A 23212-nucleotide genomic window follows, 5' to 3' on the forward strand; every position below is an offset into this window, starting at 1 on the left:
TGGGCTGTTGTTATTTATTTAAAATACAAAATTAGTTGCCAGTTTGCATTAAAGTAAGAGTATTTTCTAATATCAATGCTACTGTTTAAGCCATTTTTTCAACTTGGGGAATTTTTCTCTTCCATTCACTTTTTCTTTTCTTCTTTCATATTTTGCATTTAACCTTTTAAATTATGCCAAAATATTTATTATTTATAAAATAAATATTATATAATATAAAAACACGGATAGTTTAATTAAAAAAAATTGCTAAGGTTTTATGAGTCGATTTTTGTTGTTTTGCCTTTTTTAGGGGTATGTTTCTGGACACCATTCTTCCTTCCCGTGATGATAATGGTATACGACCTGCCATTGGTCAGCGTACTCGTCTAAGTAAAGGAGATATTGCACAGGCAAGAAAGCTGTACAGATGTCCAGGTATTTCACCATAAAAATACATACACACACAAAAGCACGTTTTACTATGTTGTTTAAGAGAAATAATATATCTTTTGAGTAGGCCATTTACTAACCCATTTCCATGCTGGCAAGTGATGTGTACAGTTCAGGAATCAGATCATAAAAATGTTGTGTAGGTGAGGACTGTGGAATGGAAAGCATTTACGTGTAGATAAACTGCCTGAAACTGAATTTACTCATATGACAGTTCCATTCTTGCTTGCTTTAGTTGTTCAGTGACTAGAAAAAACAACATACTACTTTGTCAGTTCTTATTTACATTTTGTAATTTAAAACCTGAGCTATACTTAGATAGATGATAGTGATGTGTAGTGTACCACTATATTGGAATCTGAGTATCCTCCAAAGGATCATTCTCAACATTTTTGTGTGCACATAAGTATAAATGGAGTGCAGAAATTACATTTTTAATCAATAAACAGATTACACCCCTGCAGTGAGTTATATCTTCTAGATACATTTTGCCTATTCAGCGCATGAAAATATGCAATTTAAAACTACAAATTAAGTGAATTATAAGTCCACTGATCAGATCAGATACAGTTACATTTCTATTATAGTCAGTGTTTGAATGTCATCAGCCTAGTTATACCAATTATTTTAAAACAGTTTTGAAGTAGAGTTATAGTCTGATCTCTCAGACACTGATGTTAATCTAGAGCAACTCATTTTAAGCCATGGGGCTCAGTCCTTTACCACTGTGGTGCATGACAGAGATGGGATAGTAGGCTGTGATTTCCCAATTCTGGGTTTGGCTGGGGGCCAGTTCAAATTTAGTGTAATTTAGAGCACACAATTTAGATGGCCACAATGGCCATCTACCAGCCAGAATTTGCCAGAGTGCAGCATGCTCTCACCACCCCCTATATGGTGGGCTAAGAAGGACATGATAACTGGGAGAATTCCCACCTGATTGTTGAAGCCAGTTATACGGCCACTTTGTACCACTTGAGCCACAAAAGGACTCAGGATTGAGCCAGTGGATTTGCTTGAGATTTACATTAGTGTCAGTGGAATCAGAATCTGTCACAAGATGTTTGTATGCACACAACACAAAGTAAGTGTCATGAGAGTTATCAGAAAGCTAACAGTTATACATTGATTTGGTGAATTAAGAAGTTCTTCCACGTACACTGAACTTGTACAGAGTTGTAGGGCGACCAAGGAAACCATTTTCTATAATTTCCTTTTAAAATCATTTCAACAGCCTTCAAAAGCCCTCTAGGAGTAATTTTTAAAATGTTATTTGTTAATTTTTACAATATAAATAGAGGTCAATGAATAAGATACTTGCATACATACATTATGCACTACTCAATAGATTGACAAAGAGTAAAATATGCACAGGGGAAGGGAGTCTTTTTGTCTTACAAGCACTTAGGAATTATATACACCTACAGACACCAGAGAAATTCTTGAAGATGAAGAGAGTCAGTAGAGTCAAGAATGCTGTGCATTCAGTCAGTATTTGTGTGATCAAAATGAATGAAGTAAACACCTTATTCTATTCTGACAATATGTATTACATCTGAATGACACCCCAGAAATGCATTTGGTTTTTTCAATCTATTTGGAAAAGAGGTAGCATGCTCCTAAAACTAACCTCAAAACAAATGTTCAGGGAAAAGATGTTTTTCTGTTCATCATGATAATTATTCATTACTGGTCATAGATATTGTCAGTGTTTTGTTCTGCAGTGATCTTTGGGTCTGTAGCGGTCTGGCTTTCAGGGCCAGCTCTAACGTTTTTGCCGCCCCAAGCAGCAAAAAAAAAAAAAAAAAGCACTGCCCCGCCGTAACACACCCCCACCGAGTGCCACGCCGCTGAAACCCACCCCCCGCCGCGCTGCCGAACACCCCCCACCCCCCTCCACGCTGCCGAACCGCCCCCGCGCAGAGCGCTGCCGAACCGCCCCCACCACCCGCTGCGCTGCTGAACAGCCCCCGCCCCCTGCCGAGCACCGCCGAACACCCCCGCGGAGCGCCACGCCGCCGCACTGCTGAACACCCCCCGCCCTGCTGCCCAACACCCCCACCCCCCGTGGAGCGCCGCGCCGCCAAAACCCCCACCGAGCACCGCGCCGCCGAACACCTCCGCCCCCCGCGCAGCGCTGCACTGCTGAAGCCCCTCTCCTCCCCGCGCGGAGCACCATCAAACACCCCCCCGCTGAACGCCGCGCCGCCAAACACTTCCCGCCGAGCGCCGCGCTGCCGGAATCCCTCCCCGCCGCTGAGTGCCTCGCCGCGTTGCTCCCCGCCACCCCAGGATTGACCGCCCCTTACCAGGTGCCGCCCCAAGCACATGCTTGGTTGCCTGGTGCCTGGAGCCAGCCCTGCTGGCTTTACAATATCATACAAAGTTTCTGTTTTGCAATAATATGCTTTGGAAAATAGTAGCTATTATTTGCAACACTGATAGACTAATACACACATTGAAATGAATGGGACTATTTGAATGAGTAAGAGATGCAGGAGTATGTCCCTTTTTTGTGAAACCCTTTGGCAAATTTTGGGATGAAAGGTGTTGTATAAGTATCTGGTTTAATTGCATGAGTTAGTCCTGTTACAATGAGTAAGAATGCTCATGTGAGTAAAGCCACAGGATTAGCTCTTAATGTAAAATATTATTTAATATAAAATGGTAAATGTTCTCCATTAGTAAAATATTAAAAATGAAAGATACGTAAATTGCAAAACATACAGCAAAGATTTTGAAAATTAACATCTAATAATAAACAAAATAACCTTCAGAAACTGGTATACTATTGTGATTAAAAATATATTTCACTGCAGTCGGTAAGGAATATTAAGAGTTAATAGAGACATATTAAGCTTTCTGTTTCATGTGAAACATGGGATCATGTTAATATATCAGGCTGTGAAACTTCTGATGTTTGTTGTATTTTATTGCTGTGCTATATTACCTGTAATGGGTTGGAAAATGCTAATCACAATGTTTGCTTGTGGTAGAACATCAGTGTTATTAATAGTATGAATATTTGCATAGTTTTCTACTTCTATATTTTAATTACATTAAGTTTAATATAATAAAACAGACACAGAAGATAATCATTTAAATGACATGATTTTTATGGAATATGTTCAATTTGGGAGCTTTATAAGGAATTCTTATGTGCTTGACTGTATTCATCCTGATATTTCCACTTGTGGCAAATCTCCAATTATTCCTATAAACAGACACTATTCAGGAAGCCATCTATTGCTTCTGAGGGATTACAAATACTCGTATGGAATCCTGACCATGATCAGTTACCTGCACTGAGGGTTATTTAGAATAAAGCACCTGAAGAGTTGCTGGGTGAATGTTCCTTTTTCTCCAGCTTCTCTAGCCTGTGGGAAAACACCCTCACTGGTGTTTTAATTAAGTGTCATTATCCTAGAAAGTTTCTACAGGATGAGAGACATATTTCAACTTTGGAGAGACTGGGCGATAGAATGATATGTCCTGTTTTCACCAGGTGTGAAGGTGCCAGGACTATAAGATTTATAAGATAGGAGTTTGATCTGTTTGTACTTTTTAGTTTGGATTGTGGTTTTGGTGACCTTGTCAAGGAAAACACAGCTACCGATTTGGCACAGTTACTTCTTAATATTAAGTAAACAGAAAATACTCTTCCCGCATTTTGGCCCAGGTGTGCAGACTTTGAGTCTTTGAAATCTTACACGTATATGATTAAGAAAAAAAGGAGTAGGAAAAATAAATGAAGGAGAAGATGGACATTGATAGGTACAGAGCAAAAGAGATGAGTAGGAAAAAAGGGGGAAAGGAAAGAGGGGAGAAAATGGAGAGGAGCAAGTGGAGCAAGGCTGGCAGTAGAGAGTTTAGGAAGGAGAGAGGCAGGAGGAAAGAAGTTTGCCGAACAACCAGTCTTCAGAGTTTAAATTATGAAAAGCAGTCTAATCACATCATTGGTGTACTGGGACTGTGAAGGCCTTGAGGGGGAGGTCCAGTTTTTTTTCTGTCCTGCTGCTGCTGAAGTGGTCTCCGCTGTTCCTAGATTTAATCCCTGGAAAGTCCAGTTTTGCTTCTTCTATACTATATAGCTGGTCGAGGGAGAGAGAAGAGAGGCTTCTGAAGCTTGATAAGCCTGAGAGGGCTTTTCCTAAAGGGAAGCTCTCCATCTCTGGAGGCTTGGGAGGGAGGGAAGGTGGGCCTCAGCTTCTCCTTTTCCCATTCCTGCTGTTGCTGAGGAAGAGCCTGCTGCTCCTGGGGCCTGGCCCAGTCCTCCCTGGTGAGTCAGAAATAGTTGGCCACTAATTCTATGTTCTTTATTTTCTTGGTGCCCAACTTGAGACACCTGGAGTCTGATTTGCAAAAGTGCTGAGCACTCACAGCTGCAACTGATGTCAATAGGAGCTGTGTTTTGAACATATAAAAAGTAAAGCGCTCAGAAAAATCCTGCCGTAGGCATATCAGGTTTGCTGCCCAAAATTAGTGGATGCTTGACAATTTTAGCCTTAATCTCATGTGCCTCAGATCCATACCCATAAAATGGTGATACGGAATGCCACTTTACCTCACAGGGGTGTTGTAAAGATAAATTAATTACTGTTCTCCTTGGGACTCAGTTTGTCCACGTTACTAGAGCAAATTAACAAATAGGTCATGGTTCAAAGTCACTGTGATGATTAATGCCATTGAAAAACCCATAAGGAAACTAATAATTCTGTATTCAATGCATTGTTTAAATGGTGTGTGCCAAATAAGCCCATGGGGCCACACACTGAATGATAAAAGGACAGAAGGATAAAAAGATATATTGAATAGCTACCCGTTCAGTAAACACCATCCATCTTGCGAACTGAACGCGGCAGTGGTCCTGTGGAAAAAATATTAAGTGATCATGTAATTAAAGGCTGTATCATAATGCATGTGCACGCACTTGAATTCATTTAGGCATTTCCCAATTTTTGAGTTTTTGGCTTTGCAACCTGAAATACATACATACAGCACCAATATTATTCTCCACTCCAGCTTCAGTGCAGGAAACTAAAATACTTCCTAACATTTTTATACAAGTAAGCCACCAGTAAATCAGTTACTATTTACACACATTTACCATGCAGTGGTACTGAGAGTCTTATTAGTATTTCCCCAATAACTGTAAAAGGAGAGAACTGCAGCATCTCAAACACTTGTATGTAGCAAATGCTGATTATGGGTTTTTTTTTTTTAGTTTAAAGATAAATACCATATCTGTTGCAGGTATTTTAAAGGCATCTTTTATTGCAGTATTATGCTCCATGTTTTTGTAACTATTAGGGGCTTTGTAGCTTTCACATTTCAATTTGACTCTTAAGCAGGGAGGGAGCAAGTCAGGTCAGAGAAACGTTGCAGACATGCCAGGGTTTACTAACCCATGCTATATAATTAATGAAATGTTGACAAATGTCCTTTTATCTGTTTGCCATCTGTAAAAATTGCTGATCTTCAAAAGGAAGAGGCAGAAATAATTTCTCTCTCCTTACCCCCCACACACAGAACTCTCTTGGTTTCTATAAGGGGTGTTAGAAGTCCATACTTCTTGAGCTGTAAAATAAACAGATTGCCATTCCATACTGGAAGGACTGCAGTTTTGTTTCCACTACATGCCTAACCTAATAAAATTGAAATAGGGCATAACATTTAGAGAAGCCAGGCAATAGAGGAAATACCAGCTATGTTAACCTTTAATAAGGGAGTAAAAGTGATCTTTGTAAAAACAGAGGTGTGTAACATAGAGGTAGTAATTAGTTTATTCTGGCATGAAAAATACTAAAATTGGTTCTTAGGAAATGTAAATAAGTCACCATACATTTAATTGTATCATCTGGTCACATTTCTTTTTAATAGTGGAGCCCATTACTCATGGACTGCAATGGTCAGTGAAATAGTTTATAGTGAAGCATTTCATAAGCCTAATCACAAATAATGTAATTGTTGGCAGTCCAATTATGGAAAGAAACCTTCTGAATTCTCTTGTGATGGAATTTTAACTAACTGCTTCAAGAACCACTGAGCCATTGAAAAGAAATGTGCTTTTAAACAAGGGAGGGGGTGCCCAAATATTGCCCAATCAAAGGCAGCTTTGGAAACTGGCCAGGGACTCAAAGGCTGTGCCTGATTTGTGTGACATATGGAGTAGATTGTATCTGCCCTTATTTTTAATATGGAGTATGTCATCCTATTCTAGTTTAATCTAAGTGAACAGTGTCTTTAGAGATGAAAGTTGCCACAGGCCACTTTGTTCTCCTTGGGACTCAGTTTGTCCACGTTACTAGAGCAAATTAACAAATAGGTCATTAAACTAATTCAGCTTTCATAATGTAAAGCAAAATGACCAAATCATGTGAATACATGACTTTGATTAACAAGTAGAAGAGGCTTATCTACAATCTCTTTTTCTTGGCTGAAAAGAGATGTTTAACTTAAACAGTAAATATTGTCAAATATAGGACACAGGAGAGTAGTTTAAAACTTATATAAAATTTTATTATAAGAGATCTGATTTTAAACTCTCCCCTCACTCTATCCAAAGTTTTGGAGGTTGTGGTTTGTCCCCTTACAGGACTCCGTGATTGTCAGTCACATGGCCTGGGTGTAATTTAAAGGTACAGGAGGAATTCTTCAGGAGCAAAACTTGAGCCACTTGGAGATCACTTTGATCCACTTATATGCAGCTGAAGTGACCTCACCACACTGGAGAATCAACCACCAAATCTGAGATCTGAAATTTTACTATTAGGTCTTTTCAGAGAGGTGTTTTAAAAAAAAAAAAAAAAAAAAAAAAAAAAAGCTATTTCATAGCTCAGTCAGGTAGATGCTGAAATTCTTTAAATGAAATGTTAGGAGCTGTGGTGTTTAACTGGCTGAGGTTGATTTTATAACAATTGTGACAAAGTTCCTCCTCTATCTTGGTGGGTCCTGTGCTTATTGGCGGATTTTCTTGCCTCAGAGATTCACCATGTGGGTTGGGGAACAGCCCAGAGACCTTCCCCTCTGGAAGAACCCACAGTCCAGGTCAATTGGGAGGTTTGGGGGGAACCCAGGCCCACCCTTTATTCCAGGTTCCAGCCCAAGGCCCTGTGGACTGCAGCTGTCTATAGTGCCTCCTGTAACAGCTGCATGACAGCTACAACTCCCTGGGCTACTTCCCCATGGCCTCCTCCAACACCTTCCTTATTCTCACCACAGGACCTTCCTCCTGGTGTCTGATAATGCTTGTGCTCCTCAGTCCTCCAGCAGCACACCCTCTCAGCTCCCTGCACCTCTTGCTCCCAGCTCCTCACACTCACACCACAAACTCCAAGTGAGCTCCTTTTAAAATCCAGGTGCCCTGATTAGCCTGCCTTAATTGATTCTAGAAGCTTCTTCTTAATTGGCTCCAGGTGTCCTAATTAGCCTGCCTGCCTTAACTGGTTCTAGCAGGTTCCTGATTACTCTAGTGCAGCCCCTGCTCTGGTCACTCAGGGAACAGAAAACTACTCATCCAGTGACCAGTATATTTGCCCTCTACCAGACTCCTGTACCACACTGGTCTGGGTCTGTCACACAATATAATTTAAGGATCTGAATAGAGTAAATCTCCATATCTTAACTCTGTGTGCTTTACTAAGCTGCTAAACTCTGATGACTCCCTATGTTACTTCAGTGTCCCCCTCTATTTTTGATAAACTGTGGAGTTCCTAACTGACTTCCATTATATACCTTATACACTTCAGTCCTCTTATATATATTACACGGTAATATGTATATATCTATCTATAGGTATATATTGAATTATTGAACGGTTTTTTAAATTATGTTTTGTGGTTCAAAGTTAAGGTTGTGTGTAAACAAACCACCCCTTACATGTTGCAATATTGTTAATAACTCAGCCTCAATGTATGGACTGTAATGATGATGAAATATTTATATGTTACTGTATTAGTTTCAGAAATGTATTGCTTCGGTATTTTTAGTTGTAATACACTTGTTATGTAGTTATTATTGGAATGACTTTAACTATATTGTAGGTTAACAACAGACATCCTAAGTGTATAGGCATGAATCACAGAGTCATAGAATATCAGGATTGAAAGGGAACTCAGGAGGTCATCTAGTCCAACCCCCTGCTCAAAGCAGGACCAATTCCCAACTAAATCATCCCAGCCAGGGCTTTGTCAAGCCTAACCTAAAAAATCTCCAAGGAAGGAGATTCCACCACCTCCCTAGGTAACCCATTCCAGTGCTTCACCACCCTGCTAGTGAAAAAGCTTTTCCTAATATCCAACTTAAACCTCCCCCACTGCAACTTGAGACCATTACTCCTTGTTCTGTCATCTGGTACCACTGAGAACAGTCTAGATCCATCCTCTTTGGAACCCCCTTTCCAGTAGTTGAAAGAAGCTATCAGATGCCGCCCCCCCCCCATTCTTCTCTTCTGCAGACTAAAGAATCCCAGTTCCCTCAGCCTCTCCTCATAAGTCATATTCTCCAGCCCCCTAATCATTTTTGTTGCCCTCCGCTGGACTATCCAATTTTTCCACATCCTTCTTGTAGTGTGGGGCTCAAAACTGGACACAGTACTCCAAAAGAGGCCTCACCAATGCCAAATAGAGGAGAATGATAACGTCCCTTGATCTGCTGGCAATGCGCCTACTTATACAGCCCAAAATGCCGTTAGTCTTCTTGGCAACAAGGGCACACTGTCGACTCATATCCAGCTTCTTGTCCACTGTAACCCCTAGGTCCTTTTCTGCAGAATTGCTGCCTAGCCACTCGGTCCCTGGTCTGTAGCAGTGCATGGGATTCTTCTGTCCTAAGTGCAGAACTCTGCACTTGTCTTTGTTGAACTTCATCAGATTTCTTTTGGCCCAGTCCTCTAATTTGTCTAGGTCCCTCTGTATCCTATCCGTACCCTCCAGCGTATCTACCACTCCTCCCAGTTTAGTGTCATCTGCAAACTTGCTGAGGGTGCAATCCACGTCATCCTCCAGATCTTTAATGAAGATATTGAACAAAACCGGCCCCAGGACCGACCCTTGGGGCACTCCGCTTGATACCGGCTGCTAACTAGACATGGAGCCATTGATCACTATCCATTGAGCCTGACGATTTAGCCAGCTTTCTATCCACCTTATCGGAGCAGGGGAGACTACAACAGTTCAGGTTCTCTGGGAGATGCATCGTTATTTGAAGATAGTTGTTTGTGTCTCTCGGGTAAATAATATATGGTTTGATAATTTACCATGAAAGATTATTTTTAAGCAAAGGCCTGGATTCTTCCATACCGATCTCTTGTACCTGTGGAAGAGGAGGAGACCCCTGTAGCTCCATCCTACCACGGGAGCACTCTTAACAGGATTAGGGTTTGCAGCTGGTGAGAGAATTTTGAGGAGTGTGTGGTTGGGGGGGGACGGGACGGGTGGGAGATGCAGTATATATGTTATCCTCCCATGGACCTCATGGGTAATCTGCTGAAAAGGTGCTTAGTTACTATGGGGATGGGGGCCGTATACTTACCTAGGTAGACTGATATGAAAAGCAGCTCGATCTGCGTTACATACATCCTCTCCATGACATGTAAGAACACTACCTCCTCTCTACCTCAAGAGAGGTTCAGAATGAAGCAACTAATAGGAGAAGCCTTGGCATTGTAATCCCATCAAAACCACTCTGATGGGGAGGTGAAGGTGGTGGAGGAGCAAGAGCAGGGCTTCTGAAGATAGTGTGCAGTACCTTTGGAGCCAACGAATTTCCTGAATTCCACACAGATCTCATGGGCAGAACCACGCTACCATTCTGGTTCTGCTTCATTGCATTTGAAGCAATATTATTGTGTCCTGAGGCTTCTTTTAAATCTGTAGGCAACGCTTTGGTTTCATATCAGTCAGCACTAGGGAAATCCAGTACAGTACTCTGCAATTTATTTGAACTTTCTTTCATGCTGAGTTAAAATAAACTCTTGTTAATTATAGTAGAGAATTTTCTCTAAAAATGACTTGTACAGAAATAATTGTTTAACATTTAAGTAGCTTTTCTATGTATGTAATTTTACATAATTGTCTGTAAATTAAAAAAGAGAGAGAGAGAGAGAGAAACATATTTTTAAAATAAAGGCAGTAAGAGATTTTTCTCTATTTGGTTCCTAAAGGACACAATATTATGCCACTTTGACATTGGAAATTTCGGATGGAATGAGAGTCCTTTTTTTTCTCCTTTATCACAATCACTATTAAATCTTCAGAAGTCATGGTTAGTACTTTGAATGGAGTTTAAACCTGCTTTTACAATACAATTGTCAGATTAAATCTTGGACACATTTTAACAAGGCAGCATCTAGCTTTATAGCTGCATTGTCTGTCTTCAAAATACAGTCTCCTCCTTTGTACCCTCTTATCTAAAGGTTTTTCCAGATCATTTATAATTCATTGAGATTTTGATGATACAGTGGTTCACCTGCTGGCAGCTGTAGCCCTGTAATTTAAAAGTATTGCAGATCTGATTACACTGTCAGTCACGGGGTAATATTCTCAAGTTCACATTTCTCCGATCACACCTACAAAATCAGTAGGTGAAACAACTTGTTGATTGAAGGTCACAAAGATGACTGACTAAGGTGTAGGAATCCTACTTGAATCAGCTTTAATGGTAGAGAATGGCAGCAGCTTGTGATGATATAGCTCAGTGGGAAGAAAGAATTATTAATTAGTAACCCAGCAGCTAGCAGCATGATTGACAGGTAAGCTAAAGGCTTTAGTAATACAGAATATCAAAGCTTTTGGTATTATGGGTATTTACATTTGTTTCTCTTTATTACTACCTCCACAAATCATTTTTGTGCAAGAGATTTTGTTGAATTTAGGATTTAGGTTTCCTATTCTAATATGAATGAATACATCAGTTCATATTCAGCCTTAATGCTGGACAATGTAAATTATTAAATGAAACTGCTGATTAATTTCTCATATGTCAATCACTTAAGCACTGTGTTTTTCTTTTAGTTCTTCTCAGATAATTTGGGCATGGGTGTGGGTACTGCATGTAAATTCAGAAAGTTGTACAGAAATAAAGTATAATTTTGCCATGTGATTGTCAGCTATGAAATTTTTTAAGACTCTTACAATTTTGGTTATGTCAGCTGCACAGCACATAAGTGAAAGGGTTCATGGAAAGAAAAAACTATGTATAAAACAAAATGTATAGCAGACTGGTTTAAATCATTGCTTTTGACTAAATCATAATATCACTAGACCACTTTTCATTCTGCCTCTGTACTGAATCAAATCAATTCTAAATAAATATTATAAAGGAGACACTTTTTCCTGTGTGCCTTATATTTATAAGACACATGAATTTCTCTGTTTTTACCATGTTCTGTTTTTTTCAGCATGTGGAGAAACACTGCAAGAATCTACAGGCAACTTTTCCTCTCCAGGATTTCCAAATGGTTATCCTTCCTACACACACTGTATATGGCGAATCTCTGTTACCCCAGGGGAGAAGGTACTTAACGATTATTTCACCACCTCTGTCCCTCAAAATAAACACAAGCATTCCTTTTCTAAAAGATATTCTTCCCTGATTATTTAGCTTTTCTTTTTACTTTTTTTTTAAAGTTTGCATAATATCAGGAACCAATTCAGTCCCTTGAGCCAATATGTTACAGACTTTGGACTGTAGGCAATTGATTTGATTTTGGCCCATGTGATTAGACGCTCAAGGTTGTTGCCATCTGATGGTTGTTTAAATGAAGTAAGTTCATGGCTTTAGTCCACTTCTTAGTAGGTAGATGTTCATATCACAAAAACCCATCAAAACTTGCGTCCCCATTGACAGCCTCAGCCTAAAGGCAGAGGGGTTTAATGGGCATGGAGTTTCAAATACCTTCTCATCTGCATGGATGATCCTTCCAGGACGGGGCTGAGGTACATTGGTTGTGCAGCATGGGGAAACCCAGACTGACTGTGCAGCCTACCTAATACCAGCACTTTTAATGCAGTCAGTGGGTTTATATTTGTAAATTGAATATAATACGATGGAAAGTAAGAAGAAGCTACAAGAGTTTTAAATGTATCATTGTAAGTGTTCTCTGGTGGTGTTCTAGTGGAGAATTTGTATACCTTGATTTCAGGAGTTTGTCTCATTGTGAAAGTTTGCATGATGCTGAAGCAGAGTCCAAGTTCTCAGCCTGGGTGTAAATTTTAGAAAAAATGGATCAAGAAAATTATTGGGCTGGTACTAAGTAGGGGAAGGAAATGAGGCTTCCTTTCGCAAAGTTTCTGTGATATTGAAGGCACAAGCCGGCTCTTCTTTTCTAGGGCATTCCAGCTTTTACCATATTTTATTCTCATTTATTTACTAGGATATTGATCTCCCTCCAAGTAAACAGTTTCAGTGGGATGAAGGGCGGTATGGAGAGTTTTCCCATAGACAAAATGTGCAGAAAAAAATACACAAGTACATTTTAAAGAGATGGAAAGGGTATTAGGAGGGCAATATTAAGCAAACTGATACAGCTTTGAAGAGAGAGCTATAAGAACTAAGAAGTACCCTTCATACTAGAGTAAAATAAACCCAAATCCACCATACTCCACCAGATATTGCATTCAGGCCATGCCCTGCTCTCCCATTCCTTCTCTTAAAACAAAATTACTATATTCTTAGTTCTCTCAAGGTCTGTGTCTCTTCAGCCTAATGAACATGTTTGTTTTCTGATGCACTGATAGATCCCAGAGAGATGTGAGAGCTATTGCCATTGTTATGAATAAAAGCAAAGCCTTTTGGAATGTATTACTCCTCCTGTTGGCAGGCATGTGAAACAGGATGAAAAATAAGCAGTCTCAAATGCTCGGAGGATGTTGGTGGCACTGCAGGCTGGTAGGGAGTGGCAAATAAAAACGGCTGAATAGGAGAAGGTTTGCACAAAGGAAGCAAATACATCTGGAGGGATAGTTTTACATCCCCACTACCTGCATTGCAACACAGTTAATGCTACCATCGCAAAAATGTAATGCCCTACGTTCTTTTCTTTTCTCCAGTAAAATAAATAAATATATAAAGTTTTAGGGTTTAATCATTGCTGTTTTGTTTAAGTTAGAAAGCAGTTCTTTCTGAGGATTTCTAGGACATATGCAATTTTATATGAATGGCTCTAAGGACCTTAGGTTTATTATAATATATTTATAATGTTGTTGCAGAGTCCAAAGGCCCCAGCTAGGATTGGGGCCTATTATGCTAGATATTGTACAAACTCATAGCAAGAAAGAGCGCCTGTCCTGAAGATCTTACAGTATAAGAAGACAAAAAACAGATGAAGGACAGAGAATGATTCCCTAAATATACTTTAATATGACATATAGTATTTATCAGTCTCAACTCCATCCTCAGGCTCTGAAACAATATCCATTGATTTCTGTAGCAGCTGAGAGCAGAATATGCACATTTTGTGTAAGTGTTCCATGTATTAAAATCAAAGGATTAATTTCTGCCTCATTTCACACTAAGTTGTATCTTACTTGAAATAAATGGGAATACTTGTAGAGTAAGGTCCTTAATGTGAGCAAGGGTTGGCAGAATCAGGGTCTAAGAATTAATTGACATACACAACACAATGCCTCAGAAACAGATATTTAGGTCCATTTCATCAAAAATATATGGATGATGGTAGAACATCAGTCTCTTATTTCATTGTATTCCCTATGAAGGAACAAGTGAAACATAATTATGTTTGTATTTTACTTCCTTTGTTTTTAAACACTGAAATAAATGGTACAATAATGTTAAGTGCCGTTTGTTTTGGGATTTTGCATTCATACTCATTTGCCCCTAAAATAAGATGTGACCTAATGATCGACTGAGAAGTCTTAACTCCAAACTTCCTGGCTTCTCGCGCTCTGGTTTCTTTGGACGGAACAGTATATTGTTTCAACATAGTTTGGTGGCGTGTTACTTTTTCCCTATATTCATTCCATAATCCACACTGACTTATGCTAACACAGATCCTCTATGAGGTCACTGGTGGTAGGAAATTAAGAGGGATGAGGTTCCAAGGGGTGGTACTGGTAACAAGCACTGCCAACTGAAGGGTGAATCCCTGCTTTCTGGCTCCGAGGATTTAGTTAGCATAGGGGGCTAAACTGTACCAATGTTTTCTGGATCTGGCCCTTTGAATATGCAATATTCAATATTCTCTATTTTTTCCTTAGCCTTTATATGGCTGCTTAAAGAGGATAACTAATCCTCAACTATTACGAAAGTAATATTCAATTAAAAAAAATCCTTGCAGAAATGTATAGAATAGCCCCGTTTCCACAATGTATTTTGTTCTTTCTCATCCCAGCAAATAAGAGGCATGATATATTATTCTATTTGAGGCTGCAATGGCATGACTGACTTTGCTTATGTAACCAATAATTTCTTAATTGTGCTGACAAATGTTCATTGATTGTCTTTCTCTGGAGACTTTCAGTCATCCTGTCCCCTTGAACTGTTGTGCTGCCTGTCTCCAGCTCTCCAGATTTCTGCAGAGTTGCAAAATGGAACCTTAAATATATTCATGTTGATTTCTGACCACGAATCATGCCATTTTTAGCTCAGTAGTTCAACAGCCATAAAACCTAATACAGTAGCATTGAAGGAATCCTGTAGAAATATTATAAGAAGCTATAGTTCTGATATGGTGTGTTTCCCATAAAAAAGCTCTTTGTCATCTCATTCATTGAGTGAATAAAATGTTAAAGTTCTTCATTATCTCTTTGAATTAGACATTTATAAATGCATCCTGGGTCTTATCAACACTTGCATGTTACCTAATGGAAAGAGATTGTTAGAACTAGTTTTCCATTAAGACTATATTTACTTTTATTTTTGAAGTTCATGGAAAGGTGATTCAACAGATAAAAAATAGACAGCTGAAGTATGAAAATAGAGCTAAAATATTACCTAAAACTTTATATCTTCCAATGCAAATAATTAATACAATTTCTATGAAAAGATGTTAACTGATTGTGTAATAAAGAAAAATGTACAGCAGATTCAGGAACAATTGTGACTGATTTTAAAGTATTCAGTTCTGATCCCTAGGCTCAGGTTTTAAGCCTAGTATATAATTTGATTAATATTCCATCATTACAGATTTTAGCTTCTGAAATAACTACAGTAGAACCTCAGAGTTACGAACTGACAGGTCAGCAAAACAACTCATTTGGAACCAGAAGTACTCAATCAGGCAGCAGCAGAAAAAAAAAAGAAAAGGAAAATACAGTACAGTACTGTGTTAAACGTAAACTACGAAAAAAATAAAGGGGAAGCAGCATTTTTCTTTTGCATAGTAAAATTTCAAAGCTGTATTAAGTCAATGTTCATTTGTAAATTTGTGAAAGAACAACTGTAACTTTCTGTTCAGAGTTATAGACATTTCAGAGTTACGAACAACCTCCATTCCCGAAGTGTTTGTAACTCCTGAGGTTCTATTGTATGACCCGGAATTCCTACAACTGTTCATTTGTGAGATGATGAAATGAGACCTAAATGTTTTATGTTTTCCAGTTTATAAAATTTATACTGAAAATATTAATTCTTTGCTTGCAGATTGAGGAATTTAATGCTAGTTTCTGGCTGTCCCATACAGTAAGGGGGAAGGGACACAAAGATCAAGTAAGGACTGGTCAGATTTGTTGCAGTCCCTGCACTTTTAAAGGAGTGCAGGTCTGTTTTCAAGATGCTTTCCACAGAGTTTATAATATCCCTAAGTGGATGGGGAGCAGGCAGAAGCATGCTCTGTTTCCCCCCTCCGCCCCAAACTGCCAGCCAGCGAAGCTGGACAGCTGCATAAAGCACTGCTGCACTCATTAAGTGGGCATGGCAGTTCATGTTCCCTGTAGCACACCAGGGAGCTCTGGGAAAGGGTTTCTGATGCTTACCCTGGTGCTCTGAACCACCCCTGTGCAGGGCTGTGTTAAAGGCACAATCTAGCCATTAAAAGATGGCTAGATTGTGCACCAGTGCATTTAACCTTGATTTTGTTTAATCCCATTGTTTCATTTTCTTGGGGAGGTTTTACCCAGTGTTTTAAATGAGTGTCTGTCTAACTTTTTTCCCAGTACTGCCTAACTTTTAAGTTGGGCTATCCAAAATAAGAAAGAAACCAATTTTTCTTTACTTGAAACTTCTTTCCTTTTCTTGGTATTCAATTGCTCTCAGTCACTTATATTTAAGCTGTATATTAGTTTGCCTACAATATCTAATTGTTTATCTTCTATTACAAGATCAAGTTGCCTGGGAAAGATTGTGATTTGTGGATAAATACTGTATTGTATGTTCCTTAAAAGGGATATATAGTACACCTTGAAGCAATGAAAACAAACCTTTAAGTGACTATTTGGGTCCGTTGTTCAGATTAAAATGTTATTTTTTTCTCATCACAGTTGGAGTAAGAGAGTTCCCTGACAGTTTTAAATGACAAACGCAGCTGGTATGTGGCTGCCATGGGAATATATTGTAGTAGTGTGAAATTTAAATTAGTGCACAGTAGCAAATGTTTCCTCTCTAACAGCATATTTAAAATGTGAGTACCCAGTATTAAAGTCACATGACACACACAAAAATGGTCTGTAGCACAGGGTCTGTAATGACATTTTCTGTTGTGCAAGTATGCTTCAGATCAGTCTTTTTGTTGAATATTTTTGGTAAGGAATTGGTGAGGAATTGTTTTAAAAAGACTTTTGATCTCTTAAACAAAATGCAGTTGCAAGAAAATAAAGTGGGCTGCTTTCCCCATTGCCCACTGGACCCAATTTTATCCTTATTTACATGTGTGTAACTCCTACTGAAATCATGAAGAGTTAACCATATGACGAGGGTGCCGAACCGCTTCCAGCGTTCAGAATGTTCAGAATCAAACTTCCTACATTTAAAAAAGGAATAAGGGGAAAGAAGGAAAATGAAAGCGAATGAAAGCCTATGAATTCCAGGAACTATTTTACAGACTAAACTTGCAATGAGTGATGCTTTATCTTCTTGTTATGCTGACCTTCTCTTAAATCTGACCTGGTTGTAAGAATCATCGTTACGTGATGGTGCTCTTGCCTTTATCCCCCTTACAAAGTATGTTAATTTCAGGATACCAAAATAAGTTCTAAGTGAAACCAAAATGTATTAACTTTGACCTTAGCAATGGATTACAGTAATATTTCTTTTAATGCTCCTAATGCTTTACATGTTTACAGCCATTATTTCACAGCAATGCCACCACTACAAGAGAGAGATACTTAGCTTCACATAGAGTAGGCCAGACTGCTAAGGCAGTGCTAGTGAGCTAGGAACCAACCTATGGCCATTGTGAATGTGTGGCCTCAATTAACTATTTCAGTTGAAAAGCTACATGTTATGATGATATAGGGTATAATAATTCTGGAGAAAATGGGATGCTCTGATGCATTATTCTGAATGCTCCTCCAGCAATGCTTGTGTCATTAACTAAAAAAATGTGTGTGTATTTATGGATATACTCAGTTCTTTTCAGCGTGAGTCAGAAGCGGCAAGTTCTGAAGTTTCACATATACACCAAATTCTGATATTGCTAAGTGAAACTCTGTTATAAGTTTATTTAGGTTTTGTTCAAAAAGTGACAGTATATCCAATTTTTTTTTAAATGGTGTTGTGTTCAACACGGGTCATGTCATCACACTGAATGCACACCCCATAGTTTTTGAATGTAGAGCAAGTTCTCAAAGTAGTAAGGGAAAGAGAATCGTGGTGATTTTATGTCCATAAATGACATTTATACCCAGGGATGTTATAAATGACCTAAAGTCCTATTCACTGAATGGAACAAGGCTTGGGATGAAGTAATAGCCAATAATGTAATGTGATGATGTTAGAACAACATTTTACTGTATTGTCACTTTCACATTTGGATTTCTTAGTAAAAACACTCTGGAAACTGTAAAGCTAAAGTGGTCAACCTTAAGCCTGCCAGTTTACCTTACACAAAGTTACATCAGTACTTGTGGTATTCTCTTATACTTACTATAGTAAATAACTTGGATACTGCCAAAGGACTAGCTATTTAACTATCTAGGCAATTGGCGAGACTTTAAGGGTGATCAGTATGACTTTGGTTTCACAGCATATTGGTTGGGCTGTCTATATTCTAGTGCTAACTACAACCAAGTTAATTATATGGCATGCTACTCTCCTCTGCATTGCAGATTGTTTTAAACTTTACTACAATGGACCTGTACAAGAGCAGTCTCTGCTGGTATGACTATATTGAAGTAAGAGATGGCTACTGGAGAAAATCACCTCTGCTTGGTATGAAACCGTTTTCCCACTCCGCTGTTGTTCAATGTATAGTTTGCATGCAGAAATTGAACTCCTTGTTTTCTATTCACAATAACTTTGCAAATCTTTGAAAAACTGCAAAATGCTCAGGAAATATAAATAAATAAAATAAATAAAAATTCCCCCTTCAGACAACAAACAAATACAAACAAACAAAAAAGGAAATAAACTTTTATCTCAGTGGAACAAGCGGTTATTAAGTAGATGCTTGAATCTGAGCATGACAAATAACTATGTGTGTACTTAAAATAATGGCTCATGCAGTATTTCTGTGTTTTAAATATCTAGGTTGCTATAGATTTGATTATAGAACTTTAGGAATAATTTTTTGAGTAAGTAGTCAGTGGCGCATGCACTACCAGTGTACATAATTGGTAACTGACTTGCTGTGACTAGAACACCAGCCGTAAAGTTCTACTCATCAGCTTTGTCTCTGTAGTTTTTCTATTGTGGTTACGAGAGGAGAACTTTCAGTTTGAGTAATGGACATTCAACGCACCAATATCTTCTTGCAAGTCAATAATGCAGCCCATGAGACACCCTTTTCATTAAAAAGATAGAGGTTTAGCTGGGAAGATTTGAAACTCCAACATGCCATGCTCAGGCCGTGGTATGCTGGGACATGTAGTGTGTATTGCATGCATGCACATCCTTTTTAAAGGCATGGGTACTTATTGCTTCAGGTTGTATTTCAGTAGAATGTAGGCAAACAACAGAGTTGTTAAACTGGATTATATATTTTTGGCCTTTTTAACTAATAAAATTTAGGCCAAAGCTATTCTGTGGAATTTGAGAAATATATTGCATGCTACCACAAATACAGTAATGGTATTCATGTCCATGTGATAAAGTACAGATCCATATGATAAATTATCTATATTATACGTCTTTGTCCAGCATACTTGCAGTCTACCCACTAATCCCATCTACTTCAAAAAGCTGTCATTTTTAAATTTAGAAAAAATATATAGAGAGAACATTACCATTTTTTCTCCCACAAAATTGGAATTCTTCCTCAATTTTTGCTGACATTCCAGTATGAGGTCCAGGATGCATAATGCTCAATTCTAGATCAGTGACAGGTTTGAAGTATGATATTGTTTGACTCATTATGGTTAGAAAGAGGAACACTCTCTTGCCCCCCAATCCCTCTAGACTTTTACATGTGGTCTCATAGTACTAAAGGAGCTGGGAATTGTGAAAAATAGCACCAACAATATTATAATAAAATCTCTCTATCTCTCTACAATGTATTTTAAAGCATTTTTACTGAATTTAAATGTTCATGGTTGGAAATTATAGGGAGGGTGGCGTCAGGCAACAGGGGGGAGGAGGTCAGACAATAATTATTTAATGATAGTAGCTGTTGAGAATTAAAAAGTAAAGTTTTATAACCATTAAACCCTGTCAACATCATATGTCAAAATGTACAAAGTAAATATTGTTAAATCAAACTCTAATAACTTCTCAAGGAACATTTTTTCTTACTTTGCCTTTCTGTACATATCTATTATTATCAATGGAAATATTTTTGTTGATTTGTGTGTATGGTGAAATCAACATTTACTGATAAAAATTTAATCCTTCCAAGCCTGTTTATAAAGATAAACCCACATGTAAGTGCTTGTAGGATTTGGTCCTGAAAGATTACATAAAGTATGCTTATTCATTGCTTGTTTTTAGGCAGGTTCTGTGGTGACAAACTACCAGAAGTACTCACATCTACTGACAGCAGAATGTGGATAGAGTTCCGTAGCAGCAGCAATTGGGTAGGAAAAGGTTTTGCAGCAGTTTATGAAGGCAAGTCACTATGAATATTAAAGATGACTTAATCATATGGATAACGATTAACAAGAAACACATTAATATCTTGACAAATATGGGCATTGATAAATAGTTAAATTAACTTCATCTGAAATTAGTTTCTTACTTTTTAAGAAAACACTTTGGTTGTTTTGTTATGGGCCATCAACTTCACAGATGTATAATTTTGAAATTGCCAATATGATCTCATTACAGACATCATCCTTTCCAATAACATCAGTAATGGTGGTCATAAGTATATCATGCACATTTTAAAATTCTTAATTAAATGGTAGTTGGAAACTCTCTTAAACTTTCTCAATAGATTTTGAGATCTATTCTTTAGCACATACCTACATTTCTGCACCGAGCTTACCAAACATAGGAAAATTTCCATTTTCCTTTAGTTCAGGTGTATTGAGTCCATTTTGTTAATGACACCTTGGAAATTAATGTGGCTATCTCTTTTTCATGGGAAATTTTGGGAGCGGGGAGTTTTGCACATTTCTTGTTGGATGTCTTGTTTACGAGGTAGCGTTGAAGAGAAAATGTATTTAATGTTTTGTTCTATACTTTTAGTTCTATACTTCTCCACCTTCCTTCACAAAATCTGGTTCTGTTCTTGCATGCACTGTAGTTTAAGTAAATGAGAACGTTAATAGATACCTTCTTGAAATACCAGTGAAGCCCAGTTTAACACTGTTTAATAGAAAAGAGTAGATGTTTAGTATATGAGGGTAGGCCCGAATCCTGAAAACACTTATGCATTTGAGTAACCTTACTCATGTGAATTGTTTCACTGAACTCAGAATGTTTGTGTTTCCAGGCGCAGACTGTAGTTTGTAGGTAAAAATTCATAGATGTAGAGAATGAAGTTTCTGTCTCAATATTCTGTTTTACTGAGGCTAATAAACTACATATGGGCATGGCTATTGATGGGAAATGTATGTTACATAACCCTAAAAGCATATAAAAAGTGATATTATTTTGTGACAATTTTAATGCCTTTTTAAGCAGTCACAAATCATAAATATCAGTGATTCCGGAGTCTTCTCCAGTGTTAAAGGTACTGCATTATTAAAAACATTAAATATTCTGTGAAAATGTGCAGTAGTTTATACAACCAAGCTTGATTTCAGCAATTTGACCTTTTTAAAGTTTGTACATTTTTTCTTGTATAATTTCATCACCACATAAAATATGTCAGTTCAAGAAGAAGGGAAAATGTCAGTCCTGAAAATATACTTAGATTGAGTTTTATGCTCTCATCAGCAATCTGTGGAGGTGAGATCCACAAAAACGAAGGCCAGATCCAGTCTCCTAATTACCCTGATGACTACAGACCAATGAAGGAATGTGTGTGGAAAATAACAGTGTCAGAGAACTACAATGTCGGATTAACCTTTCAGGCATTTGAGGTAAAGCCATTTAACTGATTCAGCAAACCAGCTAGTGGATAACTGACAGTGCCATTTAAGGGAATCCTCATTAAACCAATGAAGAAACAAAGAATTCTCTCCTCTGCCCCCCCCCCCCCCCCAAAAAAAAAAGTCTACTGCTGAAGTTTACTTTCCTTGGGACCTTTCCTGTTGCAGAAATTTTCAAGAAGATTAAAGGGGTTTTACGTTATCTGTGCTATTTGAATTGGAATGTTTTAAATACTGACAATAGTTTCTTTTGACAAATGCATAATCCTGTTTCGCAAGACTGCTTTAGGATTCTATTAAATAATAGAGCTGTTATTTCTTTTCTCAATCTAATTGTTTAAAAAAAGGAATGCCTTTCTGGAAAGAAAGCACTATTTTCTGTTTTTATTATGCAGAAACAAGTACTGTATTTTTTAAAAAGCCAAATTCTTAAAATGGTCTAAAAGCCCATATTTTTTTTTTCAAATTTAACATATCTATAGTGGATCTCTATAAACATTTTTATTGAATGGTACAGGCCAGCAAACTTGTCCCTAACACAGGCAATTGATATTTCATACAACCCATTATACATACTATAAGTTCACAGCTAAGTTAGTAATACTTGTTCTGTCTACTCTTTTTGTTTAAATATTTCACTAGAGTATGAATTTAGGAACTAGGGCTCAGACTAACAAAGATACTTAGGTGCCTAAATCTTGCGTTTTGGTGATTTAATTACAGTTTTGGTTCCACTGCAATCTACATTTCCCACGGGGTATTTTAGGTGGCTCCCAGCCTATTGTGCTGGCTTTTGTGGACTGCATTCTTCGGTCCCTATCTCTCTCCATTCATTTTATAGGGAGCTTAGGTGACTAACTCAGGTTTTGTGGATCTCAGTAGTATTCCTTTGATTTCCTATCTGCCTAAAAGTGACTCTTAGCATTGCAATGCCCAAGTCCCTTTGTGCATCCGTGAAAAAACATCTGGCTCTTTCATCTCTCTTGTTCCTGGTCTTGCAGCCTTTAAATGATGTACCACCCTTGAAAATCAATGGAAGTTCTGGCATGGAATTATCAAAAGATCAGGCCTCAGTGACAAAATTTACCATTTGTAATGACCATATATTATAAACATTAGAAAACATTATAAACATTCATAGGTGTTACCTGCAGTCTCCTATCTTTTTGTCAGTTAAATTGATGTCCCATACCATG

At 38.1% G+C, this 23212-nt stretch overlaps 1 protein-coding gene across 2 annotated transcripts in view; it reads left to right on the forward strand.

Moving 5' to 3' along the window:
• The window catches only part of TLL1 (tolloid like 1), a 196106-nt gene that overhangs the window by 126329 nt on the left and 46565 nt on the right, over positions 1–23212 (forward strand). For both annotated transcript variants that reach the window (XM_005307446.5, XM_065596524.1), the window contains 5 exons: positions 293–417; positions 11831–11946; positions 18654–18756; positions 20470–20586; positions 21862–22007. In XM_005307446.5, coding sequence (XP_005307503.1) covers positions 293–417; positions 11831–11946; positions 18654–18756; positions 20470–20586; positions 21862–22007 — 607 coding nt within the window. The remainder of the gene's footprint in view (positions 1–292; positions 418–11830; positions 11947–18653; positions 18757–20469; positions 20587–21861; positions 22008–23212) is intronic.

This window comes from Chrysemys picta, chromosome 5 (assembly GCF_011386835.1).
Source record: "Chrysemys picta bellii isolate R12L10 chromosome 5, ASM1138683v2, whole genome shotgun sequence".
Taxonomy (NCBI): domain Eukaryota; kingdom Metazoa; phylum Chordata; order Testudines; family Emydidae; genus Chrysemys; species Chrysemys picta.